This window comes from Homalodisca vitripennis, chromosome 6 (assembly GCF_021130785.1).
Source record: "Homalodisca vitripennis isolate AUS2020 chromosome 6, UT_GWSS_2.1, whole genome shotgun sequence".
Taxonomy (NCBI): domain Eukaryota; kingdom Metazoa; phylum Arthropoda; class Insecta; order Hemiptera; family Cicadellidae; genus Homalodisca; species Homalodisca vitripennis.
In genome coordinates this window covers 41303676-41330336 of record NC_060212.1, presented here as the reverse complement: position 1 = coordinate 41330336, position 26661 = coordinate 41303676, and the positions used below count along the sequence as shown (strand labels likewise).

At 34.3% G+C, this 26661-nt stretch overlaps 1 protein-coding gene across 1 annotated transcript; it reads left to right on the top strand.

The window, feature by feature from the left end:
- LOC124364309 (hemocyte protein-glutamine gamma-glutamyltransferase-like) lies at positions 1-25908 on the top strand. The gene is made up of 15 exons (XM_046819684.1): positions 1-26; positions 2703-2806; positions 3648-3881; positions 6690-6817; positions 6904-7036; positions 7730-7956; positions 9396-9570; positions 10465-10719; positions 11824-11992; positions 14134-14228; positions 16016-16185; positions 17910-18033; positions 21241-21401; positions 23543-23679; positions 25694-25908. The coding sequence occupies exons 1-15, from the start codon at positions 16-18 to the stop codon at positions 25839-25841; spliced, it is 2271 nt and encodes a 756-aa protein (XP_046675640.1). The 5' UTR covers positions 1-15; the 3' UTR covers positions 25842-25908.
- The last annotated feature ends 753 nt before the right edge of the window (positions 25909-26661 follow it).

Below are 26661 nucleotides of genomic sequence, written 5' to 3'. Positions count from 1 at the left end.
TTACCTACATTAGTAATGAGTTATTGGTAAGCGTTTTGTCTATTTTAAATTTAATTATTACCTAATATTTTTTATATAATATATAAAACATATTATGTTCACGATATTGTATAATTTAGTTTTTTCAAATCTAATATTCTTTATGTAAATTATTTTAGAAGTAAGATTTGCAATTTTTAATTCCCTAGTTATTAAACTATCACTAAAAAATATTTGTGGTTTCCCTCGTAAGAATAGTAAAGTCTGGAGGAATGAAATATGTACCAACCTTGTCCTCCAGAACGCATATAGAACATCCTTGTAAATTTGAGTATGTAGTTTTATTTAAATCGATTTCCTTCGATTCAATTCAACCTATGTTTCTTACTTATGTTCTTTAATTATCATAATCCTATTAATACAAAAATGTATTCTAAGTACACCACAGTTTAAAAGCACAGTTTTTGGAATGATTTACCTCTCTTGAGTTCTATTGAGAAAACCATTATATATTTTTAAAGAAATACTCAGTATTTCTACTTTATACCTAACCTACCTTAAAAGGTAGATTTTTATACCTTGCATATTTTGTAATGGAATTTTTATTACGTTCTAAAATGGTTTAAAAATTAATTTTGGAATCTGTGCTGTTAGACTCAAAGACGTAGCCAGTAAGGGGATCCAAGGAGTCCGGACCTCTCCCCAATTTTTTAAATTTTTTAAGTTATATTTATAGTAAACGAGTATTATTATTTACATAATTCTGTATTACTGACATGTACTGCTGAAAGATCGTTCTCAATAAAGGAACGGGTCAAGAACGTTTTAAGGAACAAAATGGGGCCTTACTCTCTGTCCACTAAGGGAAAATATCAGTTGCCTGGACCCCACCCCCAAATATTTTCCTGACTACATTCTTAGTTAGACTTATGGATTTTGGTCTCTTGATAACTCACTGCCGGATCACGTCATTTTGGTCATATTGTAGTTGCTCGATGAACATAACCAAGCCAATATACGATAACATAACCTCCCAGACATAAAAGATCCAGCCTCTCCCAAAAATATGAATCCTCCAAAAGTAGCACATTAGAAATCAAAAACAGTGCTGTAGAATCTGGTACTTTGGTATTATAAGAAGGCCACCCTAACTACTACTAAATTACGCGATATAATTAGATAAATACTTAGGTATATATATAATGAACAGAAAAAGTTAAAGCCAACCATTATGAGCGTTCACATGATCTGAACTTGAATTTAGGTACTGTCTCAAGGAATGTTTTTCTTCTTTCGCCAGAAGTGCGGGAAGGCGCCATCGATGTCCAGGGGCTTTTCCGATCGGTAGTTTTCGACTTCAGATCACGTAGGATGATCTGGCATGTGATCTTGCTATGAGGAGATCAATTACTACCAGTAATCAGTGATCAACTCAGGCCTTTCCACTGCAGCCAAGTCTTAACTTCAATACTTTCTTCTTACCTTTTTATATCTCTAGAGTGATATCACTATAGAATATACAGGATATGTTTGTACAGGGTGATTCTAAAATAGGCTGTCAATTTTTGGAGAATGGTTAAACAAATAATTAAAACAAAGCAAAAGGTTCCAATATGTGAACGTCATAAAATGCTTAATTTCTCTTAAAGCTTAATTTCTTAGTTCAAGCTTGTTTACATTAGTGTTTTGTAAGAGATAAATATAATAAGCTGAGATTTTAAACGTACCCTATTCATATAGTGAGTGACATAGTTTAAGAAAATATTTTTTTCAAAAATATGAATGAATTTTAAATTTTGGTTGGTATGCAGTCTAGGGCTATCAGTTGAGTGCAAATCACGACTGTAATATAATTCTATATTTTACATGTGATAATGTACGCAACTGAGAAAAATAGTCAGTGATGCAGATGCATACAACATGCAAATTCAATTTACCGCCACAAAAATTAGTGTTGTTGAAGAAAAACCTTCCTACACTGGAGTAGGACATTTTAACATGCTACTTGATGACATCATAACTCAAGAAGGAAGTCTGAATTTCAAGAAACTATAAATGTATGTGTATTTTCATTTCTACATATTTTAATTTCCTTGTTAATCTGAACTTGCTCATTAAGGAAAGAAGGAGGGTTTTGTCTAAATAATTAAGTGTAAAAGTCCAAATTACAAATACCCTAGTAACGAATCAAAGTATCAAAATGTGACATTTCTGCCCACCATGCCGTTTAGATGCTGAAGAAACTGGAGTTTTTTTCGGTTTAAGTGTGAAAATGTGAAGAGTAAAAGCAACTAATGCAAATTGATCACTCTGTACTATGCTCGGCAAATAATTGTTTTGTTTCACTTCTTGAACCTAAACATTTGTGACAAGTTGAAATCGATTTAATTGTTAAGTTGTAATTAGCATTATACCATTGTTATCAGATTGCATTAATTTTCTAAGATAGTTTGGGGAGGGTAGCTGTTAGTGGTATCTGATACAATACTTGTTATACAGGAATTTGGGAGGGGTTTACTCCTACATACCCCTGGGTACGCCCGTGAATAGCTGCATGGCAGAATCGTACCATGTGTAAAGACTAGACGTTTAGCATCTTTGTATTCAAATTTGTTTCGGATAGAAGAATGCAACTATGATTGGTTAGCTTCTATTTATTTGGCCCTTTTCTTCCTGTTTTGTTCATTGTTTATATCTTCACTCATCCCTCATAATGGTTTCAGGGTATCTTGCCGAAAGGCAGCTAAGAACTACAAGGAGGAGCTACAGAAGCGGTTTTGTGCTAACTACAGCAGTGATGTATCAAATACCAGATCCATCATATCGAGTAAGTATGCTTCACATTTAACTTCTGCATCTGCAGGGTTCACTTATGGCTGGTTTATACCTCCCACTTGAACCTACACTTGGTAGAGCAAAAACCAATGTGCCACTTAAATCTCATCGACCCTATGGATGTCCAGGAATGGCACTAACCGCAAATTACGAGATATTTAGGCACAGGGGTAGATCGATAGGTCTAGTCTACTGCGGAAGATGATTCTTGGAGTTGGCGGGGCTCCCTAAGTGTTAAGGGATGTTGCTGGCCTAGACACAAGAACGTGCCGCCCTACCTGCTTTGACTGCAGAGGGTGGTTCAAAGTTCCTTCTTCCGAGGAGACATGACTGAGATTAATACCCCAAATCCTTCTTCATGGACCTTAACAGGTAGCAGCCCTTACCCTCAAAGCCTTGCCCATCCAGAATACCATGTTACTTCGGAAGCAGCGTAAAAGTCCTTTTCGGACTAAATGCTCTAAGTTTCTTGTCCTGAGAGAATATTAAAAAAAAGGCTCGAAAAGAGCTCAAACATGAGTTTTATAATGTCACGGAAATAGTGCTGCTTGAAACGCATTTGTAGTTTGAATACCCTATCACCCCGGAAGCACTGGAAAGGACCTTTTCGGACTAAATACAATTTATATGCTTCTTGTCCTGGGAGAACAAAAAGGTATGCTTCATTTCTGACTATCAAAACTATCCAGATTTAAGTTGTTACTGAAAATGCAAATACATATTTTAATTATTTTGCTGAACACTTTTTAATTAAATACTTTTTAATGCAATATGAGAGAACTTGATTTGACTTTTGATTGTGGGCCATTTCAAAATAGGAAAATCTATTTCAGAAGAAATATTTGACAATAACATCATCGACTCCTCAAGCCCTATCTTACAAGTTCAGAATGTGAGCTTTGACAGAGAAGTGGAAGGCTTCAGACACCACACAAGCAGGTATGAGGTGATGCAAGAAGAGGGTGCAGCTCTTGTGTTCCGTAGAGGCCAACCCTTCTCATTTGTCTTGCACTTCAATCGTGCATTCATTCCTGAAGAAGATTACTTTCATCTGCAAGCCGAGTTTGGTAAGTGAAGATAATTCCTTGTGGTCCTACAGTTAAAATTAATAATTAACAATTTACAAAAGTTAACATATTTCAAAAGCTGCTCCTGACGGCTAACTTTGTTTTAGCCACTTAAGAACAACGTTAAACTTCTTGCAATTTTACTATCTCGATTTTAATCACAGGATCATGAGAGTTAAAGATGTAATTAATATGCATCCAAAAACTGTTTAGTTTTGACGTGACAACGTCTTAAATTAGGTTGCGGCTCGGAGTCACTCATGAAAAAGTGTAACGCCCGGTAACGTTACGATGCCCGTCCAGTGGGTCCGCCGCACGGGATCCGCACGGGATAAAGCAGATAACTGTGGGTCCGCCGCACGGGATAAAGCAGATAACTATGTTTATTCGTGAAAATGTGGAGTGCTTAGATTCGTCATTTACAACAACTACAACAATAAAGGTAAATAATTGTACAATGATATTTCATTATCGTAAACTATGATTGATTGATTCATTGTTAGATTGACACAAAAGTTGAGAAACTGAGTTTATAGGTTATGTCATACTATTGACAAATGTTGATAGTGTTAAGTAAATTATTAGTTTAAATCACTCTGCAATCAATCGTAATTCAGTCGATTGAGAAGAAACAGCGCGTATTGCTAGTCAAACATTTAAAATAACAAATTATAACCTCTAACCTGTCATAATAGTGCGACCAAACAAACGAACTAAACCGACCAATCACCCCGCGCGGAGTTAGAATTTAACTGTGTTTAGCAAGAATTTCAAATTCCAATTTTAGTAAATGTTTTATTCAACTTTACCATTTACAATAACAAATTTTAATTAATTTCAAATTATGTACAATGTTTTAGTAAACAAAATATATTTCTATAGTTAAAATTTGTGCAATTCTTATTTTCATTCAATTCCTTGTTCCTATTGTGCAATTTAATAATATTCATATCAATAAATATTCTACCGAGAAAAAGACGTTGTCACGTAAAATCTTCGCCCGTAAAACCGACTTTACAGGCAACCATAATTTTTTTTTGGTATGTTTATAGGTTTTTCAGAAAAAATTTAAAATTTTTGTATCCCAATGTTTAAATATTTAACGAGACTTAAAATTATACTTAAATCTCCAAATGAGACAACTCCCAGAACTCTACAATCAAAAATGAGGTCATAAACTTGCATAAGGTTTAACAATGCTCTTATGAGGAAAAACTCAAGATTGTCTCTCTACAGCCAGCTCAATTGGTTGAATTGTAGTCAGCTCAAGTTGTTGTTAATTATGAAGATTTCTGGTGAAAACGTAATCTCTGTCTTCATTTATAAGTTGATCCTTCAGTAATATCGTAGGAATAGTGCATGCCTAAAACCTGAGAGTATACTATAGGTTATACTATAGAGTATACTAGAGCATTGTTATGCATAGAGGAATATTAAGTCTTTTAGCATTACAAATTCATTGATGCAAAGATGTGTTGTGTATTTGATGCACAAAGTTTGCCTTCGAGTTTTTAAACTCCTTGTTCTTATATTTTAATGGTACTTTTATTCTATGCTCGTGTCATATATGATCTACTTTCTTATGTTCAGCTGCCCAGACTCTTAAAATTTATTATTTTTTTGTATCGTTTTGTAGGTGCTTTTCATCGAGAGATCTCTTAGGTATTTTTATTTCAAGGTTATGTATACTTAGTCCCATTTGATTTTGTATTGCCTCCAATAATTATTACTCGGCTTCTGTAGTAAAGTTTGTAAACTTAAGTTTATAAAAAGTTAAATAAGGGGTCCTTTTGCATCACAAATTGCTTCCACGCCTGTTATTTAAATGTAATTGACGCGTTTTTTCTTTTAGAACCCCCATGTGAAGAAATACTTATAACTCAATGGGTAGTTATAAACTTGCAAACTATCAGGGAGATGTGGAGGGGATGTTTAATTGTTTCCAATCAATTATAGAGAGCATAAAGTGCGATATACAGGATAATTCCATAGAGGAAGCTACATTGTATTTTTGTCTATTTCAACATTATAATCAGACCATTTACATGCTTGGACACCACTGTTTACTTGGTTGTGAAGAACTGATACCGTTTTGAACGAGTTGGCAATACATTGATATTTAAAAGCTTCCTGGTGTTTGGGTACCAAAACTTCATAGTGAAAATACACAAAAACTTGCTTGCTTAATGCATTTGAAGTTATGATGCATTTTGATGACAGTTACAGTTTCCTTAGCACATGAAATCCTTGGGAATAAAACTTGGGTACAATATGAAACCTCTAAATAAAAACCGCAAACAATGAAAGAAAGACTAAAATGTCACCTTACAGAAAAAATTTTTACATTTTTACAAATTCCGTGTTAAAATTTGGTTGAAATCACAGTTGAAAACTGTTTTGAAAAAGGGATTCAAAACCCAGTTCTATTAAATGCTTTCATATGGATTCCAGTTTTATGAAAATTATAATTTAGACATTGATTTTTCCTAATTCATCTTGACCGGTAATTTTGATTTGTGTTAAAACAATTGTATTATTTTTTATTTTTCAAATTTATTATCAGCTTCACATAGGTTTATAATTTTCAGCATGACTAAAGATAAATATGTAAATTTCGATACCAAACTTACTGTATAAAACCAGACAGTTACTTTCTGGTTATGCTTTGTAATTTTGTCGGATGGAGGTGGTATAGATGTAAAAGAGAAGAGTAAATTATTATTTATTATATTTATACACAGATATTGAAGTATTCCAATTAATTTATGATTGGCAAAATAATACTTTATTTAATTTTAATTGTTTTAGGTCATACTCCGCTAATACCTAAAGGGACAAAATATAAACTCCCGTTGTCAGAAAAAAGTGATAATGATGATAATTGGGAATTCAGTCCTGTTAATCAAAGCAACGATGAAAATGAATTCAAAGTACAGGTAAACTTTAACAATCTATAATTTATGGTATTGTGCCTAGCGTCTTTTCACTATTTACATACTTTAAAGTACTGTGTTTTTCACAGGTCAAGACACCATCAAACTGCCAAGTTGGACTGTGGAAGTTTGCTCTTTTCACCTACAAGCGAAATTCACCTGGAGAAGCAAAATACACTTTCCTACAAGACTTTTACATCCTGTTCAATCCATGGAATGAAAGTAAGAATATGATAAATGTGACAATGATGGAATTATTTTAGTTTTAAATGGATAGTACAATGATAGATGGTGTGACCAAGGTTCAGCAATATCACTATATATTTCTAAAAGTGGACACTCTGGAGGATTTATTATAAAATACTCGTAACAATATTTTTAATCAGTTTTGAAAAATCAAATACAGCTAAATTAGCAATAATTCATCTTTAATTAAATCTGTAGTGTCATCTAAGTCAATTAAATAATGATCTATTGATCTTATTAAAATGTTTGGCAAAAGACAAAAGACAAAGCAGCAATGTATTCTGCTTCAATTTGCTAAACGTCCTTTAAGCTGAGCACTTGATAATAAATTTTGCACTGCCTCTAATTAAAGGAGAACATTTATTGGCAGATACATGATTGCACCAAAAGTACAATGATTTATATAAATTACTAAGATTTGAAATTTATAGACTGCAAATTGTCAAAACCAAAAGTACTGAAAGTTTGATCATGTTAGATTGGCAAACAAATTAACGATCATTTCGCAAAAGGAATTGCATTTGGGTGATAGCAAGTAACTTAATAGGAATTCTGATGAAATTTTGACCATTAATATAGATTCTGGACCTACAGATACAATTTTTTCAAGGGGGACAAGTATTGATTTCATGATTGCTTTTCAAGTTGAGAAATTTAGGGAATTCACAGGTGACCAGGTGTTCCTTGAGGATGAGGAGAAGAGGCAGGAGTATGTGCTCAATGACCATGGCAAGATCTGGATGGGGACTAACAAGGCTCCTGTCAGTTACCCATGGGTGTACGGTCAGTTTGACCTCTGTGTGTTGCCTGTGGTCACCCTGTTGTTGGCTGGCTCCGACATCCCTCCGACTGAGAGAGGCTCTGCCGTCATCATCTCCAGGGCTCTCTCTGCCTTGGTAAGTCTTTTTGAGATCCTGACATTGGCAAAAGGACACGAGAGAGAGAGGGAGTGAGGGGGAGGTGGGGGAGGGCGCTACATAATTTGTGCACTGTAAAGTTATTTGTGGATCAGTATATAACTGTTTATAACTTTTCTCTATACATTAGTTTAATAAATTGATATATAAAACTTGTTTTCTTGAACAACAAATGTCTGTACGGAATGAGCTTACAAATTCTTAAAATTTTTGCTAAAATTGTTACATATCTTCTTATAATTACTCGTATCAGACACGTACCAATTGATCCTACAAGACTGACAGTCTTCACAAAATGCCATTTCCCTACCTTATCCCATTTATTACAGTATTAAAAACAAGTTGCCACAATTTGAATGATGCATTTTGATCCAGTTCACCTTCCTTTTATTGCAGCGTTTGGTAACTGACATTGTCTCAGACTTGACTCCTGGAATCTGGAGCCATGTTAGTCTGAAGAGATCCAAAGAAAGTAGACGATGGAGAAGCTCAAAACGAACCTTAAAAAAAGGAAAGCAAAAAGGAAAGGGGACATAAACGAAAGGTTCAAAATTCGTCATTGAAATTAAATCATCCTTTCTTAACATAGACACGTTATGTGTAGAAATCTCGGTTGCCCCACCTTGCTTAGAGATCGTGTCAGAAACAATCAGTTGTACAATTGATTAGACAATAAGACCGCCACTTCCTATTTATAGGTGTCTATGATGTCGAAACGATGTAAGGGTTCGTTTTGAGCTGAAAGAGTGTGTCTGTCTGTCTATCTGTCCACAAGACATGTCAATAATGAAATAAGCTATAGACTTAATATTTTGCATAGAACCTCAGCGAAGCCAGTTACTAATATCAGTATGTTTCCATAGAATATTGAAGTAACAAAAGAGTAATCCTTACCTAAAAACCTCTGTTTATTATATTTTTTAACTTAAATGCAGTTGAAGCATTACTGAAGGGGGCATGGGGACGGGAATGGGGCATGGGGAGCGGGAATGGGGAAGCTGATGTGCTGAATATGAACACAGCATATATCGTGCGTGACCTGTATCACAGTCAACAATGGATCCTAAATCTTGAAAATAGAGACTTCCTATTTATTGATAGAAATCTACAGATAATGTCTCTGAACAACTAAAGCCAAAGAACAATTGGTAAGTTTAATCACAAACTAAAAGATAATATAACAACTCACTTGTCACCTCATAGAATAGCGTCCAAATTTTTTTTAAAAAAAGCTCAAAAAGTAGCTTTTTGAAAAAATAATATGTAACAGTTTTTAATAGTAGAAGAAATGATAAAGGAGTCCTTTGTCCTAATTTTGTAATTTTCTGGTTGTTTTCTAAAGTAATTGTAAGATCTAGGTATTATTGAAGATGTCTAGCTTGGTTTTAGATTTCGAATTTCAAATGATATTTTACCAGGTGAATTCCTATGATGATGAAGGACTGTTGGTGGGGAAATGGGTGGGGACTTTCGACGACGGCACCAAACCCTTTTCTTGGACTGGAAGCATTGATTTCTTCAACGAGTTTCTCACAAGCAGTCGGTCGGTGAAGTACGCTCAATGCTGGGTCTTCGCAGGAGCCCTTGCCACAGGTCAGTGCCGCCTTCACTGCGTGAAGACATGAGAGGTTTTAGTTCATTTCCCAGAGTGTGTAGTTAATGTCACATTTCTGGAGACTGTCTTTGCCATAAAATTCTTTATTGATAGAATTCTATACGAATAGAATGCAATTCCAATTTTTGCCAAAAGTTAGTTTTTATGTTTTTTTGTGAAATTATATCTTCTATTGATAAAACTATGTGTATTTGTTTTATTGTATAGTACAATATGAAATATGTTTTATACAATGTATACCAAATTGTATTTTAACAATCCTGATGTGGATAAAAAGTAGTCTACATTGTTCTTTGGGCCAGTATGATAGTTATTCTAAATTTGATCAGCTGGACTTGTTAGAATTCTGTGGAATAACCCATAAGACCAGATTGTATGAGATATGGGATTGAGAAATGCAAAAATAGGATGTTCTAAATGTTTAAATGAAAATGTTGAGTTTAGCTCCATTTTACTTCCAGCTTTGCGTAGTGTAAAAAATCTAACACTGCCACAGCTTTGACTCTTGGAATCTGGATGACTGTTGGGTAAACCAGACATAAATATTTTGTAGCCTGGGATGTCAAAACGATACAAAGAGCTCGTTTTAAGTTATTTTATTGCCAACTTTTTTGGAATCTCTTCAGACCAATGTAGACTCCAGATCCCAGAAGTAAAGCCTGTATCAGTGTCAGGTTTCAGAGGCTGCACTAAGGGAGGGGTGACATGGAGCTAAACACAATGTTGCATTTAATCTAAGTACCCTTACCACCATAACTATATTATGTGCGTGTTTAAATGAAATAAAACCTCTTTCTACACTATGGGCATGTGTTTACATAATTATTGATATGGCAAATTTAATTGAGATTTAACGTAGTAAATGATCGCAGCATGCCGAACATTGGGGATCCCTTGCAGACCTGTCACCTGCTACGTCTGTGCGCACGACACTGATAACTCTCTTACAGTCGACAAGTACTTCTCCAAGAGCGGCAAAGTGATAAAAGGCGGGGCCGATGGTGGCTGTCATGACAGCATCTGGAATTTCCACTGCTGGAACGACGTGTGGATGACCAGGCCCGATCTACCACCAGGCTACGACGGCTGGCAAGCTATCGACGCCACACCCCAAGAGAAGAGTGGTTGTAAGTTGTGACTTCTTGTTTGGTCTTTTACCGACAAACTTTTCATCATGGATCATAAGAATCCTTCTGTAATGAGGGAGAAAACAACTCAAAGGTTCTTATAACTCTGAAATCTTCACAAACATGTATTATCTTAAAATTGCTCTTTGATACAGCTTGTGATTATTCCTGTCAGTCGAGGAGGACATTGGTAAATCTTAAATGTCAGATAGGTAAAGCTGTAGAGGTTTTAATACCATAACAACAATGTGGGGAAAACGAAATTTAAACACCCCCACTGGAATAATAACCTCAATTATTCAAATACAGCAAATTAAACTACAGTAGGAATCACCAAAAAGTGCAGTTGAGGGAGGAGCCTATATGGCGCGTGACCTTGAATCAGCCAACAAGTACTAAGCAACGTTGCCAAATTTGTTCTCCGTGCCGGGTGGCAGTTGACGTGTTGTGTGGCAACGTCGCACGGACCTGATCATTTTATTGGTCACCACCAACTGCACTCTTTCGTGGCTCCTACTGTAGGTATGTTACTCTTCTTTTTTGAGTTTCCAAAGAAAATCTTGTGAAAAATAAATTGCAGACAGAAAAACATAGTATAGTAGTAAGTTTTCTCGAGGAAATTTTTGATTTTTAATTTTTTTTAATAAATAAACACGGGAGAAAGGAATATTGGTTTTATTAAAAACAATTTTTTGTGGTTGATGGTATAAATATGTTAATGAAGTGAGTTGTTTACATGTATGCTTAACCACTGGGTCTATTTTGCATAAACCTGGTTTAGAGTCTAAGCTATGACAGAAGCTTTTCTTTTTTTAAGAATTCCTAATTTTAAGGTCTTGTTTCCTAAATGACATGATTTAAAAAATTAATGTGATTTGAAATTAGCGATTAAATTTATTGTGCATATGTTAATGAAGAACAAATCCTCGTTCAAAATGTATATGACGTAACTTTTTGGTAAATATGCTATAGAAACAATAGTGCAACCTTACGTTTAGTTTGATTTTGGTGAAATTCTGCATCTTAATCGTAGTTATGAATATTCTAGGCAATTTTGCGTATACCCTGCTTCTTCTAATGCATGTAATATATTTATTTTCTCAGGGAAGTATAGGACTGGCCCAGCTTCTCTAGAAGCTATCAAGAAAGGACTGGTGGGCTACCAGTATGACACAAGTTTTCTGTTTTCTGAGGTAAATGCTGACGTCTGCCATTTCGTAGAAGATGATGATTCCCCTTGGCGCTTTACCAGAATCAAGTTGGATCCATCAATGTCAGTGTGTAGTTATTAACTATTACAATTTCGTATTATTACTTTATCTCTCTGAACAAATTTCTACACCAAAACACAATCTTTAGAATCAGAATCAGAATCAGAATTTTATTGCCGTTACAAATGTGGTATGCATGGCATCGTCATCACATACAAAACAAATTGTATTATAAAAGTAAAATATTCATAACTAGGCTATGTTAGCTTCAATATGATCTATAACTTCATCTAAACTGTATGCTGCTAGATTTACTAAGATATTTTTTAAGCATTTCTTAAACCTAATAAAATCTAGACATTTAATATGATTTGGTAACATGTTATAAATTTTAATACCTATCTCTACAAAACTATTTTTGGTACACTGGTAGGTACAGTAGTTTACTCTAAGATTAGAACAATTTCTAGTAAAGTAATTATGTATAGAGCTATTTACTGTTATTGTCTGCAAGTTATTTTTAACATACAGTAATACATCCAGAACAAATATAGAAGGCACAGTCAACACCTCTAATTGTCTAAACAAAGGTTTGCAATGGGTTCTATTGTTTACATTACACATTATCCTAATAGCTCTCTTCTGCAATATCAAAAGTCTTTTGGTGTTAGGATCATTGCCCCATACAATAACTCCATAGGACAAATGACTCTGGATGTGTGCATAGTATACTGCAGTTAATGTTTCAATATTTACAATTAATCTCAATCTTAACAACACAAAAATGCCTTTTGCTAATTTTTTACATAAAACTTCTATATGCCTGTTCCATTTCAGATTCTCTTGGAGGTGAACACCTAGAAACTTTACATTATCATGGTTTGGTTTATGTTGTAAATTAAAATTAATCTCCTGAGTTTTCTCATGGTTTACACAGAGGACGTTCGCCGCACACCAATCATTCACAATTGAGTTAGCGACTAGTAGAGAATCATTTACTACATTAAGATTTTTACAATTCAGTAAGATTGCTAGGTCGTCTGCAAACATGTATGATCTTGTCACATTGTTATTTATGGAGGCTGGCAGGTCATTTACATAAATTATAAATAATACAGGTCCCAAAATGGATCCTTGTGGAACCCCTGCTGTAACTGCATTGTATTGAGAAGAGCTTCCATTAAAAGCAACCATTTGATATCTCTCTTTGAGATATGATTTAAAAAATTGTAAAGACAGATCATCAAAACCATAATACTTAAGTTTATCTAACAAAATTTCATGATTTACCGTGTCGAAGGCTTTAGACATGTCGAAGAACTTGCCTATGACCACTTTTTTATCATCTACACCATGAATACAGTTCTTCATAAATTTTACAATAGCATTTAGTGTTCCTCTCTTAGGCCTAAAACCAAACTGACTATCTGATAACAATAGGTTACTTTCAAAATACTGAATTACTTGCCTATTTATTATTACCTCAAACACTTTTGAAACAATTGGAATTATCGAGACAGGTCTAAAACTCTTATGTTCTTTCCGTGTACCTTTTTTATACAGTGGTATAACCTTTGCCAGCTTAAGGCACCTTGGAAATGTACCATTATTAATACAAAGATTCAAGAGATAGGCTAGAGCTTCGGCAATAAAAGGTGCAGCAAGTTTCAACAGCTCAGAATTAAAACCATACACATCCAGACATGAACTATTACTTAACAAATTAATAGCATCATACATCTGTTCAACCTTTACTTCAGTAATACTAAATTCACAGTTAGACACATTACAACTTAACTTAACTTAAATAGTATGACATAGACCGACTAGAAAAAGGCACATTAGCAATGAGATCTTTTACACTATTCACAAAAAAGTTATTGAAATCACAAGCTGTTAGACTACTTCCAACTTCTGTACTTTTAGACCTATCACTATTACTTATATTTTCATTAATAATAGACCACATAATTTTAGGTTTATTTTTAGCAGATGACACCCTCTCACAATTAAAACTTAGCTTACAACTTCTAACATTTAGTTTTAATAACTTTTAAAAATAAATTTAAGTTCTAGTGTAGTTCACAATTTTGTATGTAAACAATACACAAAAAAGCTCAAACATTGACTTCAAATTGCTTTTATTGCAGCTATGAATTTAGTCGACTCATTAATTAATAATACTGTCTATTACTGTTTTTAGGATAGGGAAGAGGATTGTAACTCAAAGTTTAACTGACAATGTATATGGAGAAAGGGGAATGGAAGATATTACCAGCCAATACAAGAACAGTGAAGGTATGAAACTACTTTGGAAGTCCATTTTAAAAGATTGTTTTAATCGTTATCTATTCCAATGCTTTTATTCATTTTATGTGCACAATTCAGTAACAACAGTTGTATTTGTCACTTAATTTTATAACTACTGCAAATCTATTTTTTTTATTTCTGATCCTACACGGTTGGTGAATAAAAATAATGTTTTCCACTTCACAACGTACCAAAGCAATGTTAACACAACGTACTTAAAGACATAACATTGTATTAACAATGTTTCAACATAGTATGATCTGTAAAGTATATTAAAACAGGTTGAAAACAAATTATTTTTTTATTAAAAGCAAGATAGAGGCGATATGTTTCCAAAATGTGTATGATGATGATGATGCATGCAGTCTTACTTCTGTCTGGAAAATCTGCAAAACAATTTGAGATACAATTATATATTGCGATGAACATGATTGTGCAGTATTGCCAATATAACAACCTGTTAGTCAGTGAAGCTATGACCCAACAAATCATACGGAGCAAGCAGCTTGCTGACCTAGTGGTAAGATGGCAACATAAGCAAAATACTTGGGAGAAATAATAGATTAAGACCTCAGCTGGACACTGGATGTTGTAAATCTATATAGAAAACTGAATACTGAATAGCATGCATTCACTTGTTTGATCTGTGCTTCTTTACTGCTATCCTGCCTACAGAAACACTATCTCTAGGTTAGATATGGATTAAATTCAAAGCTGGAAAACTGTGCAGTTTGTTTCATTTTAAATGTGAGGCGCTTCCATCATGTGTCACCCATCTGAGATGCTGTCAGTTTGCCCACAGTGGAGAATGTATGCAGGATTCTGACATGTGGAAAATTGTGCAAGGTGAGTCTCAATACCTGAGCGAGAGGCTCCGTTTCCGGGAGGAGGTCTCTCAACGTAGTATCCGCCATGGTGACCTGCTTCACTTTCCCAAAGTCAAGAATGAATTTGGGAAGAGATATTTCTCTTACTTTGACCACAAGTTGTTCAATGACCTCCCCCAAAGTCTAAAACTTTGTACTCTAACTGTATTTAGGAATAAGTTGAAAAAAATTACTGTACAGTTAAGTAGTTAAGTTAAGTTACTGTACCAGTATCGTTGAACTGGTAGTTAAGTCTTTATTTAAGCCATAGGTTTTAACTTTTATGTATATTTTCCCATGATGTAAATAGTTTAAGATGACTTGGAAAGCAGTTGTACTGAAAAACACTTGCAATAAAAGGTATTTTTATTTATTTATAATACTAGGATCTATAACAAGACTAACAAAAATAAGTGACACAACTACTGCTAAAACAGCATACAATTCTTTGAACCTCATCTCTGCTGCAAAATCTCTTGAACTCTATAAAAGAGTATCTTCAAAGAGATTTTGTATGATATGATAAAAACTGAAAAGCAATATAAACTTTGTAAAAATATCTATTTACTATCAGTATAATGGTGCTGTTACAATTCTCCATGAATTTGTAAATAAAGAACATTGTCTATATGTATATTCAAGTAGAGTAATAAAAAGCAAAAATAGCTAAGCAATTTAACAATAAGCTCATTCTTTCTACAGTATCAAAGCTCTTGCTGAAACTTTTTCGAGCTAGCTACACAGATTTGAACACAAATTTGGCCCATTCACACCACACCACACATTCACAAAAATGTTAAACACACGTTCAGTATCATGAGGTATAATTAAGAGATAATTATTGAAAATAGGTTAAGTAGCCATACATCCTTTATCAATGCTTTATCCATTAATGTGTACATATTTTAGGATCAGAAGCAGAGCGAGCTGCTGTCTTCAACGCTATCAGGGCTCACCCCAAAGCCCAGAAATTGTACAAGGCAGTTAAAACTCCTGTAGTGAGAGATGTCTACTTCAAACTGAAAGAAATTGATTCAGTTCTCATCGGTGACACTTTTTCAGTATCACTGACTATGGAGGTAATGAAAGTACTTTTTTGTAGAAAGGAAAGAGGAGGAGGCCGTTTGTTTATGTACTATGTCTGTGTGAAAACTAATGGTACAACATTTTTAAATCTCAGTCATAATATCAGAGTTGGATGCACTGAGTTGTGAAGGGTAAGTAGTAGAAGTTCTGTTTGTGTATGTGCTATCTGGGTTCTTAAAGCAAAAGAAAAATTACCCTAAAGAAAACGTATGAGATAGTGAAACAAGTCAATTCAAACAATCAGATAATTTTTCCAAAACATAACACAAACACAAAAACATATAAAAAATAACACAGAATGTTTGTAAATACTCAATTTCCAAAACTGTTATTAATAATACCATGCTGACTATGCCTGAATATGCATAAGTATGTATTTTAATTCAAAAAGTTTAGGCAAAATCTTTCCGATAGATTTTCCAAGATTCGTTGCACAGAATTGGCTTGTGTTAAGTATTAGATATTAGCTTGGATTTATGCTTAAAAAAGAGAATGTTGTCTGCCGGAAAGGATTGTGTCAATTAATTTTGCAATATTTTTTTATCAAATAACTCTTTTTATTGATTTAATAGTTGTGCCATCCAATTTATAAGATTAAAAACAAGAATTTTCAATCCCATAAGGATTTTAAAGGTTAAAGCAAAACATATATAGTATGTAGCAACTGAACTCTGTTCTTTTCCTCTTACAGGATTACACATTTAACTAAAACTGTCAATGTTTTCATCTAATTAATTGATCCCACAAAATAAATTAGTCACGTGTGTTGATAATTTACTGGAAAATGCAAGAAACATACGGCTACACACACGGTCTGTGATTTTTTCCAAATATTGTCAGGTAGGCTTTGACTAAAAGTACTTGTGTGAAGAAGAAGGGCCAACTTCTATTTTCATCCTTTGTCTGGACACAGTAGTACCTGAAGAATCCAGATCCTTCCTTCCCAAGTGATAAACTTCCTACTATTTTCTTCATTTTTGAGAAGTGTTCATGAATTTTGGAAGTGTAAGAATAAGTAAAGTAATTCACATAGACTGTCTTAAGGCCTGAAAACCTTTAAGGGTTAATAAGATCTCAAAATTCTTTTGTCAGTGAAACACTCCAAATTTGTTGATCTTTAAATTGGTGAATTTTTTAAAATTCAAAACAAGGTACATCATAATAATAGTTTTTATAAATAACAATGACTCTTTGGCATAATAAATAGATTTTTCAAATTTAAATTTATGTAATCGTACATCAAAGTATTAGATTCTAAATTCTTATGATTACCCATTTCTTTCAGTATGAAACCAACCGAATGTTACAATACTTTGAATAAGTATAAGTATGATTACAAAAACCTAATTAAGGCTAATAATAAAAAAAATGTTTTTTACCTAAAACTAATCAGATTAAATGGAAGGGTATATTTCAATGTGTGTATAGAAAATTATTTTGGTTGTACAGGGGTTGACGCACTGGGTGGTTTAGGAGATATAAAATACCCTCTAAATATAGGGGCTCAGGAATCTTCCCAAGGGAAATTGTTGAGCTTTAAGACCTTCACATATATGTGTTATATCCTAAAAACACTTTGCAATTTTAACGTTTTCCTTTCAAAATTTTGAAGGAGGAGACTTGAGCCCCCAATTTTATGTACGCCCCTGGAATGTCTAAAGATATAACATAACCAAGTACTTTTTTATCGCTCATTCTCAAATCAAGTTTCTTACAGAATCATGCATCAGAACAAAGGAAAGTGAATGCTGCCCTGACTGCTAGTTCAGTTTTTTATACAGGACAGATTGTTGATATCATCAAAGAAGGTGATGTGGAAGTTAATCTTCAGCCTAAAGAAGGTGAGCTTGTATATTTATTATTCTTTAAGAGTGTTTGTAATGTTAGTAAGGAATTGTTCCATGTGTTGTCCAAACATAAAATACCATCTTTAAAACACTTCTCTTTCTTTTTTAACTATTTGTCTGTGACCATTTTTTCTTAAAAATTCTCATTTTACATATAGTAAATTAAGTGAGAAAACTAATCTGATACACAGTGTTAATGAATTTTCCAGTAATATTTTGGGAATCTTCAGGGTTCAGGCAAACCAAAAATAAAATATAGAAATAAGTCAAACATGCTTAGTTTGGAGCCTGTTTGCCCGTATGTATTTTTAGATTTAATTTGTATTTCTAAAAAACCTCTTAAAAACACATATTTTAAAATTGTAGGCTGTATTAATGATACATTTGTCATTTTAAAACATTTGTTATTTTAACTAGGATTGTCAAAAGTTGGGGTTCTCTTGTTTTAAGAGTTGTGTTTAGAATGTGTTGAGTATACCATTTTTTCTTCCGTATACTCTGCTTCAAATGTGACTGTGCCACCATATAGTTTTTGATCTACATACAAATTTATCTTCTTGTGTGTTTGAAGTTGATGAAGTTAAACGAAAGCTTGATTTACTTGATCCCTACAAGGGTACTGGCCCTGATGATATACCTCCTCTAATTCTCAAGAGATGCAGTGATATTCTTGCTCCCCAGCTAACCGTTATCTTTAATAAGTTTCTACTCGAAGGTGCTTTTCCGGATAGACTCAAGTCCAGCTTTGTGGTTCCTATACAACAAGTCCTCAAATATTGAGGATGTCCCGAAACTACCGCCCAGTTGTCATACAGCCTGCACTTGGGAAGCTGTTTGAATCACTTGTACTGGATCGCATTGGATTTTCCTTTTTCGCCACATTCTTACATCTGCGCAGCATGGTTTTGCAGCCGGAAGATCAACTACTACTAACCTTGCATTGTATGAAAGCTTTTATCATCGCAGCTTTTGGAGATGGAATGCAGGTTTGACACCGGTTATATTGACTTCTCCAAAGCGTTCGACACTGTGAGTCATCCGCATCTTCTCGCCAAACTTAACGCATATGGTATCACTGGCAAATCTTCTACAATGGTTTCAATCATACCTGGCAAGACCGTAGTCTTTCTGTGAAGTTTTTGGGTGCCACTTCTCGGCCTTTTTATGCTACATCGGGGGTGCCTCAGGGATCTCATTTGGGCCCATTCTTGTTTACTGTATTTCTCAATGACTTGGTGGATGTTATCAACGTAAGATGCTTGCTTTTCGCTGATGATATTAAGGTTTTTTTGTCCTATTTCATCCATTGAGGATTGCCATCTGTTACAACGTAACTTTAAGAGAATCGAAGAGTGGTGCCTACTCAACGGAATGAGACTGAATGCCGAGAAGTGTGCTATTGTAACATTTCACAGGAACTCCAAGCCTTTTGATATTTGATTACTGTCTAAGCAACACTATACTTTGCCGTAAGTCTTACATTAGAGACCTTGGAATTGGGTTGTCTTCGGACCTAAGCCCTGAATTACACATAGACATAATCACCAGGAAGGCTGCTAAGATGTTGGGGTTTATCATAAGGACTTCTAGAGGCGGTCTTAGTGTTGAGCGATGAAGATAGCATATACAGCGCTAGTTAGATCTGTGTTGGAGTACGGCTGTGTTGTGTGGTGTCCCTACCAACTTGGACATATTCAGCGACACCAGAGCATACAAGATCGCTTTGTTAGGATAATTGGTACCAAGCTGGGATACAACTACAGTGAAGTTCCCTTGGAGTTGGTAGCGGATCAATTTGGGGTTGGCTCCATTATATGCGAGAAGGAGACTGCATGACCTGGTGTTTCTACAGAAGAATCCTCACTGGCGATGTCGATTGCTCGGAGTTACTCCACCTCATTAATCTCAGAGTACCTGGTAGAACTCGGTCTCTGGACATCTTCTGTGTACAGCATTGCTCCACCAACTATGAATTTCACAGTGTCATCCCCAGATTACACCGGCTTGGTAACCTAATCTGCCATCACCACGACTTTTTTTGCAATAGTGTGTCATCGCTGAAAAGGATATTTTTATTATTGGGCTACACTACGTAAGCATTATCTGATACTGGATAGTTAGAGCATTGTTTATACCAGTTCGTTTTATAGCTCTTTTGTATTTTATTGTTGAATTGTACTAGTTACTGTATTTGTTGATTATTGCCCTACTATATTTCGTAAATAGTTATTGCACCTTGCCGATATTGCAGTTATTTCAATGTGTTTTTCTATGTAGATATTATTGTTATTTATTACTTAATATATTTATTTTGTATAATATAAACTGTATATTTTAGATATTAATGGCATGTACTGGTTGCATGTTGTTGGTTGTTGTATTAATTTGTTTTATGGTATATGAATCTATACAGACTGCTCGTGTATGAACTAGTCATAATGAATCAAATGTATTGCATGTCTGTCAGTTGTTTATTTATGCCTAGTAGCTTATTGTGTTTAGCATATTGTATTTGGCATATTGTATTGTTTGCATGTAGCCTACATAATTTTCTTGGCTTCTCTCCTGTTGCATGAGTATGATTCACTTAAGATGAAGTTTTGTTTTTGTTTTGATTGTATATATTGCCATCTTGTGGAACATGATCTATTATTATATTACTTGTAAAAATGGTGACAACCGTGTATAAATAAATAAATAAATAAATAAATAAATAAATGGAGTTTAAGGGTCTTGGAATCTAGTTAGGATAAATGTGTAGTTTTCTTACAATATTTATTTTTGACTTTGATCTCAATTCAAAGAATGTCTATGTATTCTATAATACTTTGTAATTATGATTAGTTTGCAATACCTTTTTAGGAATTTGACTTAACTATGGACTCTAAATTGGAAGACCATAAATAAACTAAAGTTACGAGTTTGATACATGGTTTATGTACAGACAGTTTGGCCACAAAATAAAGAGAGTTCCTTTTCCATCCAGTTATCTTTATGACCAGATCTACGTTACTGGCTCTGCCTGTTTCAGTTTAACATCTTTTGGCTGATGATTGTTTTCCATTGCTATATCAAAATATTTCAAGATTTTCATTGTACCAATATGCATCTGTAACACTTACTTTCTTAGTATATTCTGAATCATATTCTTTTTTACAAAACCTAAAATATGACTTTACAAGAAAAGTTGTATGTGTTCAGTGAAGACCGTGAGGATATCAGTGTTACCTGAAGACTACCATGGAATGTTGGCTAAGAGTACGTTCATGAAGGTAATGGCTGTGGCAAATGTGGTAGAGACTGGACAATCGTTCACTGGAGAAGACGACTTTGAGGTGCTAAGAACCAAGCTGGAGATAAAGGTTAGTGATCACAATATAGAACAAAATGCTGAAAATAGTGTTGAAAAGATTAGACAACTGTGTAGTTTTAAGTTGATTTAGTAGCATTCCTATTCACTTAAAAAAAGTTTAAACGACGATTGGGAACTGTTGTCCTACAAACAACTTTTCTAAATTTATCAAGGCCGAACGTTGTGCCCTCGCTGCTCGGATTGGCCAGCAAGGACATGCCTTCTGCAAAAATTCACTTCTCCGTTAACCATCCTATCTCACCATTCTCCTTTATTTTACCTCTTTTGTTCTCCTTTGTTTACCCTGTAAAGTGCCTCGTCGTGCGTGGTAAAGTCAATTACCTCCAGCAAACATGGGCTATTCCATCAAGGTGGATGTTGGAGCCCCCTGGTCTGGAACTCTCTCTGGTCTCGTGTGCCCTGGCCCAAGGACACCTCTTTTGGTTGTGCTTGTTATAGAAAACATCTATTGGTGAATGATTTGATTTGGCAAATTCCATTAATTTCTTTTATTTCTGTCTTGTTTCCTTAAATTTTCAGAAGTTGGAGACTATTACTGGTCCTCCATTAAAATAATTATTGTTAAATAACTAATTAATTCTCCTCTTTACACAACAAAAACATTATTCACTATGCTCTCAAGAGCGTTAATAGATCGATGTAGATGTTTGATAAGCATTGCAGTCCTGAACCTTTTAGGATGTATTTCAACCTCATTGCCAAAGATAATCAATAATCTCTGTGTCTTCTTGCTTTACGTTTACAACCAAAACCCAAATACCTGAATGACGTTATAATACTAGAATCAGTTACCGATGGAGCAATCTAAAAGGTACGGCTGTTATTTCAAAATTACTGAATCAAGCAATTTCGTGGATAGCGTCTCTGGGATGGATGCCACTGAGTGATTGTGTCCTCGCAAGCAGCCCTCCTACTCATCCATAGCAGTTGGTGGTGGTTCGGAAGTCACCTTTGAGCCGTTGGTCCCCAGGCTGTACAAGGGAGGACCTCTGAGCCCTAGCTTTGCTTCATGAAATTAGAAATTCTTTGCTTTTCTGAAGAAATCTACACCCAGCAGCACAATAAATGAATTTTTAAGATTAAATTATTTTAACTTAAATACTAAGTCAATTATTATTTTCCTTAAAGATGTAATACAGCCAAAAACCAAATCTGATTCCTTTAATATTATGATTAACTTAATTAAGGGACTTGGTTGGTAGTATGACAAAACGCCAATGCCATCGAATTGAAACCTTGTCAAATTCATCGATACCTTTCAGTGATTTTGTTTTCTCTTGTTTTCGTATTCTTCTTTGGCATTCGGAGGAAAGTTTATTTGGAGTGAGATTGTGGTGTCCGTTGAATTGATTCATCTTCTTCAATAATTTCTATACTATTCACATCTTCCTTGCCAATGAAGATCGTTGGCTCCTTCAAGACATTACGCGCTTCAGTTTTAATTGACTAAACCATGTAAAAAGATATGCCAAACTATCATAGTTCTTGCCTGATAATTTATTACTGATGCTGCCTTGAAAACAAAACAATTACAACAACAAAGTTCTTGATATATATTATACCAATACCCAAAATATACTTTTAAAACTCTAAATTAGAGTGATTTCACAGAGGAAAAAGCACAGAACTACTATGCCTGAGTATTCACTCAAACTGAAGTCCCCAGTAGGGACTCATGTGACAGATATACACATGCTCCTGATCCCCTGTGATTGTGGGATGTGTGAGTGTCGGATGGACTTTTCTAAAGGTCAGTTGCACTCTGGGAACTAATAATTTATCAAGTCTCATCTGAAGAACGTTCCTGCACGCTGACAAAACTGGTTAGAGAATGTAAGATAATGCATACCATGTCATAACGTATTCTGTCCCACTGCACCAAAACGTTGAATACAGATTGTGAACTTCGTAACAGGTGTGATTCAAAATACCCGAATGATCTGACATCCAGAAGCATTATCTGTGATCTGTCATGTCTCTGAGAAAAATGCTTATTTTTCTTCACTCTGCCTTGTCTTGACATGTACAGTAAACAAATAGGTTTAACATTTTGCGAATAAACTCTGGTAAGTCATAAGATACAACTCTATAATTTGTGTAGTGAACTTATTCAATATGCTTTTGCTAAAGGTGCTGGATCAAATACACGTCGGGAATACAGTAGAAGTTCAGTTTTTCTTCTCTAATCCTTTAGTGGAGAATCTGACCAACTGTGAACTGAAGGTTGAAGGACCAGGTCTGCTGAAACCAAGGACTGAGAAAGTGAGGTGAGCAAAACTCTTGGACTAAGTATAAAACAGATTGTACCAAGCAAAACAGATGTTAAGAAGCTTTGAAAAATCCTGAGAACTTGGGTGGCAGGAAGCTAAAAATTCTCCCAACCTGCGTCACCCAACAACATAACGAGTCTTTCCACTAAATATACTACCATTTTTAAATTTATATGATGTTTTAGAGGATTAAATGGAGAAGCTTATAATACTAAGTAAAAGCATTACATAATAAGTTTATACCATCATTTCAAGTTAGGAATGTTTTAATTTTATTCTATTGAGTTGAAAAAGTGTAATATGCCGATTTGTTTTTAATTTTGTGGTCAGGAAAGAACTTTTAGCAGGAAATTTGTGGATAAAAGTCTACATTATACTATTTATTTAAGTCTTATTGGCAGATGTACTGATATCTCCGTATAGGCTGAGGAACACTGCAGTGGGTTCAACCAGGTGGCACTAAAAATGTTTCTGATCTAACGTCTTGCCATGCCACCATTCGTAACCATTGTAAACCTTACACTCAAAGCTGATAGAGTTTTATCCATATTTGATAGTAGAAAATTAATCTATTTTCACATCGTGGACATTTTGTTTTGAAATTACAAAATTTGCATGAAAAATTTAAGTTCTAAAATAAGTGCTAAAAATTTTCGGAAAGCTAAAAGTTGAAAACACATTAATTCTTAAGACAAGTGCTTAAAAAAGTGTTTTAGAATAGGTCATGTACAATAATGTTTGTTGATGTATCGTAAAATTCTCAATAACCAGGGAAAAAACTTTTGAATCGTATTCAACATTGCAGGAATAAGTATGAACACGATATCTACCGTAGTTCTTAATAGATTGAAACTAAGCTTGATACATGGTACTTAGACTAGATGAGTTTGTTAACATCTAATACATAACTACAATCTAAGTTAATTAATTATTCTCTAGTTCACCTTTAGTTATTAGTGTTTAGTTTTTATTGAGTGCATGTTTTAGAATTAGAGTGTACTGAATAGACACACAACATGAGTGCTGTGGTTCCTGACTTATGTGAGTCACGACACTTTGGTATGTTTTGTTTACTTTAACCTAGGTTGTAGTTTTTTATTAGATTAGTCATTCACCTGAAGAAGATATTATCAGATTGCAGATCTTGAAACCTAGTGTTATTGATTGTATTGTATCACTGAACGATTGCAAATGCCTGGAAAAATCCTATTTGGAAGTTTTATGATTATGATAACACGCCCAACCTTGAGAGTTATTGTTCCATCAGTGTTGAACAAATTAATTGTCTGAACTAAAAATGCATCTTTAATATGAAGTTTAGACATGGCAGCCATTTGTTAAATCTACCGTTTTTTCACGTAAGTCAGATGGGATATGTTTTAAATTGTATCCTTTTGTAATATTTAAGGATGAAGTACATTATAAAATTTGTTTCTATTGAATAATCAATAAACATATTTTTGTTAGCTAAAAGATATTGAATGCATATTAATTAAATATTTAAAATAAGATATCTCCCATAATGCTAAGACTGGAAATAAAGCGTTTAAGTGTTTGAGGTTCAAAACTATTCTTATTGGGGTAAAACTAAGATGTTCACCAGTACAGCTGACTCAATTTGATGGATTTTTTGACTACGCCAGATTATAACAGTACAAAAAAAACACTAACTGCAGAATATCCGACTAAGTGCTTACCAACTGTGAGAAACTGAAAGAAAAGCCAAGAAAGGCATTTTCTTGTATCACTGAACGATGGCAAATGTATGGAAAAGTCCTGTTTCCTTCTAAAGCCAAGAGTAGAGAAAGACTTCAGTACCAATATTAGTAAAACTTGCATATTCTTCTAGGTACCTTACAGACAGACCAAGTTTGTTGTGCAACTAACCTCTAATGTTTCGTTTAGCATTATGACTAGATACTGTACTTTGGTATACTCATAAAAAATAATTTAGGATAAAAATGTACCCAACGTCAAAGGGAAAGGTCTGATTGGTTCCCTGTTGTTCCAGCAACATCCCAAGTTACGGCCAGTTGAGACACAGTGTGAGCATGACCCCCCGACGAGTTGGAACACATCTGCTGGTGGCCACATTGTCCTCTGACCAACTATCCAACATCAAGGGGTCCAAACATGTCATGGTCGAGGCTCAGAATTGACTTCACACTCTCCAGTCATTGACTTCAATAATGTGTGAACAAGCGAAATAAACAATTATTCATTATATTCCTTTAATTTCCCATATGGAACACATTAAATTTTGGTGGGGCAATGTTGTATATTACTAACAGTTAACGTAATTTTATGTACGAAAAAATTACAAAAATATTAAATGTTCTATAAATATTAATGTAACTATTGGGATATTCCCAGGTTAAATTCAACTGACTATTATTCTGTAATGAAACCACTAAATTAACCAGTATCTGGATTGATTATTATCATGTTTCGATAAGATTAACCAGCCCTGATCAACAATTTTCATGTAGAAGCAGTAGCTTCATTACATAATGAACCAGCATATTTCAAACCCAATGGTAGACAAGTACATTGAAAAATTAGGTGATATTTACAATGCCATAAACAAAACTGCAACTCAATAACAGTAAATCAATTGTCATCATTTTGAAGGTTTATTTTGTGACCTTAGTTTTTTAAGTGAATATTTTCTAACAAGCACTGTACTAGAATCTCAACCAAAACTTGAACTGAATTTCCAGGTCAACATAATCTATTCTATCTATATAAAGAATTTCTTTTTATCTTCTTTGTGTAACATAATAGCCATACCATAATATACAATAGAAAGGAAAGTAGGTTAAATAATTATGGTTAAAGTAAAACAATGAATACAGTAGCTGTTGCAAAAAAGGTACAAAAACCTTGAAAACAATCTCCAGTGGAAATACTTAAGAGGGGGCTGTAGTGAAACAAACTTGAGGTTTCCCCCATAAGAACATTGTTAAATAAGCAGTTTTC